We start from the raw sequence: 9,683 nt of genomic DNA, 5'->3' as shown, positions 1-9,683 counted from the left end.
TCACGCTGGGCGGGCAGCAGCAACTGAAAAGCACTGATTGTCCGGCACTCCCTAGTGAGATGACCCCAGTACCTCAGTTGAAAATGCAGAAATCACCGGTCTTCTGTGTCGCTCACGCTGGGAGTTGGGGACTGGAGCTGTTCCTATTCGGCCATCTTGCCGAGAGGACTCTTTTAATCTCTTTACCTCCTTGATGCACTGTTGATTTCACATGCTTAGAGGACTCCTTGGGAGGGCAATACTCCAGTGCAGAATTACATAAGACTCTTATCCTGACATAGTCTACCCCTGCTTCCTCAGGTCTAGCAGTTCAGTGAAGAAAGGAATATTTTCTGCTGCTTCTTTTTTCTAACAACAGGGAAGTTACAGCATGTACATATTTAACTCAGAAACTAACTTTAGAACCCAGCCCCAGTGGAAAAATGACTCTATTGTACTCTTAGCTGCCTTGTGAAGCTTAGCTTACCTTAGCCGCCTTATGCCTTACAGAAGGAGAAGAGCCTAGGAAGAATTTCATATATCAGCCGACCTTCCTTCTCCCCTGTCCAGAAAGCCCAAGGTTCCCTCAGAGGCTGCTTCTTTGTGTATAGGAAGTCAGTGTGTCTTTGTATCCATTAGAATGCTTTTAGTTTGGGGTAACATAATGTTCAACTAAAGAGGGCTTAAACACTGAGGATTTATTTTTCACATTTAATGTTAGTGTAAAGTTGGGCAATTCTGAGGTTGGCAGAGTGGTCTAGTGATTCTGGGGTTATGGTCTTCCCCTTAGAATTTCAATATTGCTGCACCTCTGTAAGCATCATACTCCCATACGACATCCATCCTAAAGCTGGAAGTGTGGGCAGGCTTTCTCTGAGAGAGGGAGAGAGAGTGAAAGAGAGGGACAGGGAGAGAGAGAGAGTGTGTATGTGTTTGTGTGCGTGTTTCAGGGAGGAAAAACTTTTCCATTAAGCCCCTGTGTACCTCCTCATATATCTCATTGTTCAGGATTGTGTCACGTTGTGCTCTAGCTGCACAGGAGTCTGGGAAAGCAAGTATCTAGAATATTCAGAGTCTGTGGTGGGAGAGAGGCTCTGACAGCAGGGAAGAAGTTGGAGTTTGTGGGTGGGCAACCAACAGTATCTGCCTGTGTGCATAGCTGTGCATGTGGGTACGAGAGACAGAGAAAGAGAGAGAGAGAGAGAAACTAAGATTGATGTTTTGTATGGCTAAAGGCTATTTTTCCCATATGAAGTTGTACCTAGACTCATAGTAAAGCTTTGGATTACCTACCACAATGGAGGATGATAATGGCATTTGGGCTGAAATTGCCTTTGCTTCCTATGACACAATCAGAACTTTATATTTTGTTTTAGTTACTCGAAATCTTGGTTTCATTATTTCAGGCTGAGTCCAGAAATCTTCCTGAAACGCCCGGTGGTTGAGGGAAATCGTTGGAGGTTGGACTGCATTCTTAAACGAAAAGCAGTATGTACTTTCCCAGAAAATGCTGATATAATTTTTTAACTGTCTATTGTCTCTGAAATGCTTTTCTTTTCAAAGCCTTTCACATGTATAACTTTTCACTTTAGAGTTTGACAAAAGTAGGATAACTAATGTTTTCAGTTCATTTGGTTCTATTTTTTTCCTATTGCTTTTGAGTGCATAAATATTTTAGACTAATTCACAGCATGGATTATGTTAGCATCTCTAATTTTTATTTTTGAATCAGTTATGGGCAGTTAATTTTATAGGCAAAAAAGTTATAATAAAATTTCATCATTGAATGATAAATGATTAAATGGAGCATAACATTTAATTGTATTCATTATTTTGTCATTTAAGCAAAAGAAAAACTCATCTGAAGAATGGTTTCAGCTAGATGGGGCTAACATGGTGTAGAATAATATTAAAGGGAGAGGAATAGTCACAGTTGGTGGTGTTTTTGCTCTAGTTTTGGTAAAGTTCATGGTAATAACGTGAACTGTTTCCTGTGGAGTTGACCCTGTACATTCTGGGTGAACATTGAGTGTGTGCTTTTAAGTATAAAAGTAAATAACTGAAGCAGTCTAGGCTCACTAATGACTGCATTGGTATTTCTAATGATTTTTTAATGTAATAGGCCCTCAACAAAATTAAATCAGTTTAAATTAAAAATAGATCTGGATTTATTATTTAGCATGTCCAAATTAGGAAGTGCTAACTTTTTGCTGTTATCAGAAACTGTCTTAACCTTTTTTTTTTTTTTTTTGAGATGGAGTTTTGTTTTTGTTGCCTAGGCTGGAGTGAAATGGTGTGGTCTCGGCTCACTGCAACCTCTACCTCCCAGCTTTAAGCAATTCTCCTGCCTCAGCCTCCCAAGTAGCTGGGATGACGAGTGCCCGCCACCACACCTGGCTTTTTTTTTTTTTTTTTTTTTTTTGCATTTTATTATTTTTAGTGGAGACGGGGTTTCACCATGTTGGCCAGGCTGATCTTGAACTCCTGATCTCAGGTGATCTGCCCACCTCGGCTTCCCAAAGTGCTAGGATTACAGGTGTGAGCCACTGCTCCTGGCCAACCTTTTTTTATTCTATCATTAAACATGCTAGCAGAACATGTAGAGCCTAAATAATTGAGGTTAGCATTTTTCTGTTTCTCATACCCTTCACTCATTTCTTCTTTCCTATCCTCTACATTCTACTTTTTCTTTCCCCATTCACTTTCCCCTTTTCTCTCTGTATCTTTTCCCCATGCATTTACTTGAGTATTTCTGGGGATATCCACAAATATAGTCAGACCTCTCTGCTAATATTGAAAGCAAAAGAAATTAATAATATTTATTTGAAACACATTCTGCCAAACAACATCATTTTGATGGATAGTCTAGTTTGTTTCATCAATAGAATTCCAGTTACATAATTGGACATTTTGATTCTGAAAACATTATTCACATATTTATTAAATAATTCATCATACAGTTACTGACTCCTATGAGCCGGCTTCTATGGTAATCAGTAAGAATGCCACCATGAATTGGATTTGAGCCTTGACAGTGGAGAACTTGCTGAGGGACTCATGTCTTGAGCTCAGTCCTAGCCTTACCAGACTACTTTCTACCTATTGAATGGGCAGTAACTTTCTCTATGTTTCTCTCAATTAAATGGCATCTTTACCGTTTTCCCTCAAGATTCTATTTTAGTACATTTTTCCAGCCTTGCCTAGCAATCTGTACTAACACTAGTAAGCTTTTTGCTTATAATATGTAATCAACACTTCACTGTTTTAGGTTTCCATCAGTATGTATTTATTGAATGTTTTCTATGTGCAGGTCATTTGGCTAATCATATGAGGATGTACATAAATAAAAGCTATTGTTCTTAAGTTGAGGGAGCTTATAAAATCTACAGAAGTGTCAGTTGCATACAGAAAAAATGCCTCGATTTTATGGCAAGAGGGAAAGCACTGGGCTTTCCCAGTGGAAAAGGTCCAGCTGGGGAGCCCCTCACAACATGAAGGATGTGGGGCATTTAGGATGGACAAACATTTTTAAAAGGGAAAGAAGAACTTTCTGGGTGTAGTAAATGTAAACAGCAGTGCCAAAGACTTTGTCAGGCACAGCAGGGTGGTTAATCCCATCTGAGTGTTAGCATAGCCAGATGGGGGATTAAGCTGGAACTGCTCGTTGCAGCTAGGATGCAGAGGCTTTGTGAGCCAAGCTAGTGGTTTGACTTTATGGGAGACAGTGGAGGCAGTACTGTGCGGGACAGGGCAGTGTGGGGAAGCAGGAGTGGTCTGATCGAAATGATGTGTCAGACCCCGTCTCTACTAAAAATACAAAAAATTAGCTGGGTGTGGTGGTGGGCGCCTGTAATCCCAGCTACTCGGGAGGCTGAGGCAGAAGAATGGTGTGAACCTGGGAGGCAGAGCTTGCAGTGAGCCGAGATCACGCCACTGCACTCCAGCTTAGGCAACAGAGCAAGACTCCACCTCAAAAATAAAAATAAATAAATAATAAATAAACAAACAAACAAATAAGATGTGTTGGGAAGGTGATTCTGATAGTGGAAGAAAGTGGGAAGAACTCTGATTCAGAAAGCTAAAGTTTAGGTCACTTGAAGGTACAGTGTCTACAGGACATCTAAGTTAACTTGAGAAAGCTAGTAAATGCCTCAGCAGGGCTCTGGAGGAAGATCCTGCAGGCCTGACTTCCGCCTCTTGTTTGCTGGCATGCGCTTGTTTATTGCCCTCAGCATACCTGTTTGGTTACCTTTTCTGTCTCTAGCGTGACTTCTCTTTACTTTTATGGCCCATGGACCCTGGTGAGGTCCCTTGTGAACACCATGGCCAAATAAACGTTATTGCCTGATAACAGTGCTTCATTTCCATTTCATCCACTTCTTGGAGCTTGTAATTTTTAAATTGTGGGTAATGATATTTTAAACTTCCTAACAAAATAGTAATACAATTAAAGATTGATTTCTTGGTGGTACATTTAGCGGAGTTGCTCTTCCTTAATCTCCTTCCACCATATTATTACTTTTTACTCATATTTACTGAGTGTTAAATTTTTTACCACTCAGATCATTCCAAATTGACATTTTATATGCACATAAATACGGCTTCACATAAATAATTTAGTTTCTGAAAGCCACACACTAGCTTTGCAAAGTATGAGGTGGAAACATAATGTTTGTTTTTTGCATTAACAGGTCCCGGAGGTCCACAAGGTTTATTAAAATGAATGTCTTATTTTCTTCTATCTGATTGTGCAGATTTTCTGAGAGGAATTTAGAACTGTCTCTGCCTCATAGCCAGCCTCTGGCAAACATCTCTTATAATGGCTATTTCTCAAGAAAAAATACAATATTTTATTTATCTTGTTAATAACCAGGTTGAACTTTTCCTATTTTTTGGCCTTCTGATCTGCAATGCCATCACTTAAAATAAAAGCCAATCTTGAGAGGCAGACTGTTCACAACTCAAAGAAATCAGCATCTCAGGGCTCTCCACAGTTCTGCACTTGCTATACTAAGAGGTGAGATAAGCTGCATCACAGTTATGGCAACCAAATCCCCACACACAGTTTTGTGTATCTCAACCTTAGAAACTTGTGATATTTCCTATGAAACTTAGACTAATGGGAGAATTTGTCTTCAGGTTGATTTCTTTCTGTCCTGGATCACAAGGCACAATGTAGAGTTGCAGTCAGTGATCAATAAAAGGGAAAGTTGTCCAGGGCTGAGAAATGACAGGAATAATCACATCTCTACACAGATTCTTATCACATCTCTACACAGAGTCTTATCAAAGTGGTAGGCTACAGTGGCTTGCAGGGAACGTATCTTCAGCTTCAAGAATGTGCTTCAAACAAAATTGATGTGTCGGACCCTGTCTCTACTAAAAATACAAACAATTAGCCAGGTGTGGTGGCGGGCACCTGTAATCCCAGCTACTCGAGAGGCTGAGGCAGAAGAATGGCGTGAACCCAGGCTGGGTTCTAAAGTTAGTTTCTGAGTTAAATATGTACATGCTGTAACTTCCCTGTTGTTAGAAAAAAGGCACATGAGCTTTTGTGCTCTTATATCCCAATGTTGCCTGCTTTTAAACGGTGAGGAAATGATTTCTTTATACCCTTTACTTTCCCTTTTCTTAATATATTGTACACCTTGGGGAAGTCCTTGGCAAGTGACAAAAGCATTAGTGAGCATCCTGGGTTAGGGAGTGGGGTGGGCTAAACTGTCTTCAGGCAGTGGACAGACTTGGCTGCATTTAGAAAATATTTTCACTACGCTACCTTGAGCAAGTGGAGGAAAAGTTGGCTAAGAAACAAAGTCACTGATTTCCACTCTAAAAATGTTCTTTTCATTGTCTTCCCATGTATTTTGAATATCTAAAGCGCCTAAAAATTTCTACTGTTTATAGTGTTATGTCTGCTCTACTTGACAAAAAACTAATTAGAAAAGAGGACAGAACTTTCACCTTTTAAAATTCATGTTTTTTGAAATTTATTCTCTGGAAACTTTGGGTCAGCTGAGTTCACTAGAGATAAGAAACACTGCATTGCATAGGCAACTCCAGGCCATCTGTTTTTCTACTTCTCCTGTTAATCATTTCTGTCCCTTTCTCTAAGCAAAAAATAATTTCCCCAAGGGTATTAAAAGGCACTAGGCACTAAAGTATGGGATGTTTTGAAAGTATAATTTTTAAATTGCAGAATTAACATCATCAGGTTTTTCTTTCCTTTGGCTTTCATTTTGCAGAAATATTTCTCACATTTTGTATAAGCCTGCATTATAACAACCTGGAAAATGCCTTCATCCCCAAGGAATGATTCATTCTCCTTTGCCCTTTATGGCTAGAGTTTATAACAGTCAATACCTTGACCACAAGAAGAAGAATGCATTGTTTTATTATCAAAGGAATCTTGTCACTAATTAAATGTTTATTGTGGCTATAGGTGTAGGTAAATAATTATAAACCACATAAAAATGAACTTTCTATATTTGATTACTTCCTTTTAGTCATTTGTCTTTAAGCTAAAAGACAAGTCTCTACCCTATTTCCTTTAGAATTATTTCAATGAGGGAAGACATAGTATAGAAGAAAATGTCAGGTATTAATAAATGGAGAGTAGTAATATAATCCATTAGTGCTAATATCTCTATTATTTCAAAAGTCCATTAGTTATGCAGGTAAGTGGAAAACTGTAGGATTCAGGCCAAGTTCCTAATTTGCAACTACTATTCTTCATGAGCAATAATGTCTTAAGCCTAAGAAACAGAATTTCATCTGCTTAAAATAAATGGATCATGATGAAAAATGTCAGGTGTAATGTTCTACAATTTAGGTTGAAATTTTGGGTTTTACTCTTTGTATTATATCTTTTAGTGAGAGGCTTTTTTTTTTTGTAACCATTATTCAGTGCTGAATTCTAAAATACTCAAATACCAAAAATAGACCTGAACAGGAGAGGAGAAAAATAAAATAATCTTGTAATTTTCCTTTAGAGCCCTTCATCAGTGGTTCATTACCGAGCAGTCTCTGGCCAGACCATTAAAATTAATCTGTTCACCTTTTGCTACACTTTCACTCTTTGCTGAAATATGTATCTATATTCTTGATTGTAATAGTACTTGCATAATTATAATATGTAAGTAGCAAGTGCTAAAAGCCAGCTGTTAACCAGAGAAATAGAATGACATATATATTCTTTTTGATCCTGCTTTTTTTAGAGCAAAAATGAGTCTTCTCCTAGTACTCAAATCTTGTTCACGCACACCGGAATGTAAATCTAGTGTGCACCTCAGAAATACATATACCGTTAAGATATTACTAACACCATGAAAGACAGAGTGTTCGTATTTTGAAGTGATGTATTATTATAAGGAATTTAGGGTTCAAAACATGCTTTTTAGTACTGGCAGAACTATATTATGGAAATGTTTATGTGTTTGGTTTGCTCTTAAGGTTTTATATCCTGTGATCTAGAACCTAAAAATATTAACTCCTATTATATCAGATTGTATGGCATTGCAAAAGTTTTTAGTTCTTGTAAAGTAGGTGCATTCAACCTAGTAAGATATCTTAAAGATTTTTATTCAAATTTCCCTTGTAAACAATGACTAATCACCATGGAATATTACTTTAAACTGTAACAAAATTATTTTTTTTCATTATGGTTTATTAGATACACCTGCATCTGTAATACTCTAGAAAGTATTATGGAAAAATTATTACCTTAATTCTCTAGGATATTAAATACCAGGTGTCATTTAGATACATAATCCAGTATGTATGCAAAATGTTTCAGAATGCTTTCAGAGCTGCTGGGTACAAACAGTGCAAATTGAAATGGTGCAGACTGTACAAAAATAAGGAGAATTCAAGACTAAAAGTAAAAAAAGGGATCCACAAGGTGGGGGTGAATAAGCCAGTTTCCTGGAGGTAATACATTCTGAACTGTACATTGGAGGGGGATCCATGAGTGGGCAAGCAGCAGAAGAGGAGCATTCCAGTGAGGGGCAGTTTAGCCTGGCCTGAAAGCCTCTCACCAACCAGAACTAGAATGGAAAATACCAGTGCTTTTCTTATTAGCTATTGGACCTGGTCTTTTGGTTTTTGTTTAAATATTTTTTTGAGATGAGATGGGTAATGTGCAGACGTCCTAAGAAGATTTGAGTGTGGCACATCTCACACTTGTGTGTGAACACACAATCATCACGCTCATGAACTACAAAAGAATTGGACATTGTCTTTTTAGTGGTTAATATTATTAAATAATTGTATTATTTGTGTAACATGTTAGCATCTACAAGGCACTTTTGATTTAATTTGACTCAGTTAAATAGGCCACAGTGGCTTTGTCTATTTTCTTTTAGATCCAAGGTCTAAGGAAGGATGGATCAATTTAATTTGAGTGTCCATTTTATACTAAAGTTTTCAATGGTTTGGATCTTTAATCAATTATTGATTCTTTCTTGATATGACAAGTTGTAAGAATGGAAGGGAGATAGATTTTTATTTTTAATATTTGTGTCTCAATATACACACTTATGTGGCACTTCCTTGTATTGCCTTTTTTATTAAAATTTTATCTTATTTGTTTATAAAAGAAGTTAGAAAGTACAGTGCAGGCTGGGTGCGGTGGCTCATGCCTGTAATCCCAGCACTTTGAGAGGCCGAGGCGGGTGGAACACTTGAGGTCAGGAATTTGAGAACAGCCTGGCCAACATGGCGAAATCCCTTCTACTAAAAATACAAAAATTAACTGGGTGTGGTGGCACACGCCTGTAATCCCAGCTACTCAGCAGGCTGAGGCATGAGAATTGCTTGAACCTGGGAGGTGGAGGTTGTAGTGAGCCGAGATTGCACCAGTACTTCAGGCTGGGTGACAGAGTGAGACTCTGTCAGAAAGAAAGGAGAGAGAGAGAGAGAGAGAGAGAGAGAGAACAGTGCAAAGGAAAAAGAAAATGAATTGTAACTTCCCTCCAGAGATACTCATTCCTCCATCTGTTTTCTCTTGTGACAGCAACAAGGGGTGAGGATCTTCATAATGCTCTACAAAGAGGTGGAACTCGCTCTTGGCATCAATAGTGAATACACCAAGAGGACGTTGATGCGTCTACACCCCAACATAAAGGTATTCAGGTTCATCTTGATAACCAATATTTCTTTATTATTCTATAGGATTTTTTCAGATATGTTTTGTTCTGGGCAGTAATAATCTATAGAATTCCCAAATGTATATTTCATCAAATAACATTGTGTCCTCAGAAATAAAGCAAAATACTGTACTTTCTTATCTTCCCTACATTGATGGGGGTGAGCAGACCTCATATTTCTGCTTCTCCGACTCTGATAATTGAAAGTGAGAGTTTAGACAAGAACATGCTTCCTGCAGTTGTTTTGATATTCATGAGCTCTATCAAGTTCTCACACTTCTCATTAAGTTTATCCCGGAACCTCTTAGATGTGATCTCCCTGTGACATCCCCTGATCATTGATAGCAGCAAAGAGATCTCCTCTAGGATTTAAAATGTCTTAAAAAAATCAATGGCACCTAGTACAAAATACTAATAAAGTAAATAAACATGAAAACAATTTGAAAAGTTCTTTAATATTTTGCCAAATACCTAAAACCTATCAATAAATATAACCCAGTCATTGAGGTACATCAAGACATAATGAATTAATAAACCTCCAGCAGGCTTAAAATATGTAAC

At 37.9% G+C, this 9,683-nt stretch overlaps 1 protein-coding gene across 1 annotated transcript in view; it reads left to right on the top strand.

The window, feature by feature from the left end:
• Nucleotides 1-9,683, top strand: part of PLD1 (phospholipase D1) — a gene marked incomplete at its 3' end in the record, with an annotated part of 205,359 nt that overhangs the window by 117,901 nt on the left and 77,775 nt on the right. Inside the window, exons 12-13 of the mRNA XM_017889473.1 lie at nt 1,386-1,467; nt 8,990-9,100. Coding sequence (XP_017744962.1) covers nt 1,386-1,467; nt 8,990-9,100 — 193 coding nt within the window. The remainder of the gene's footprint in view (nt 1-1,385; nt 1,468-8,989; nt 9,101-9,683) is intronic.

This window comes from Rhinopithecus bieti, unplaced genomic scaffold (genome assembly GCF_001698545.2).
Source record: "Rhinopithecus bieti isolate Rb0 unplaced genomic scaffold, ASM169854v2 scaffold_18353, whole genome shotgun sequence".
Classification (NCBI taxonomy): Eukaryota; Metazoa; Chordata; class Mammalia; order Primates; family Cercopithecidae; genus Rhinopithecus; species Rhinopithecus bieti.
This window is presented reverse-complemented; position numbering and strand designations above follow the sequence as displayed.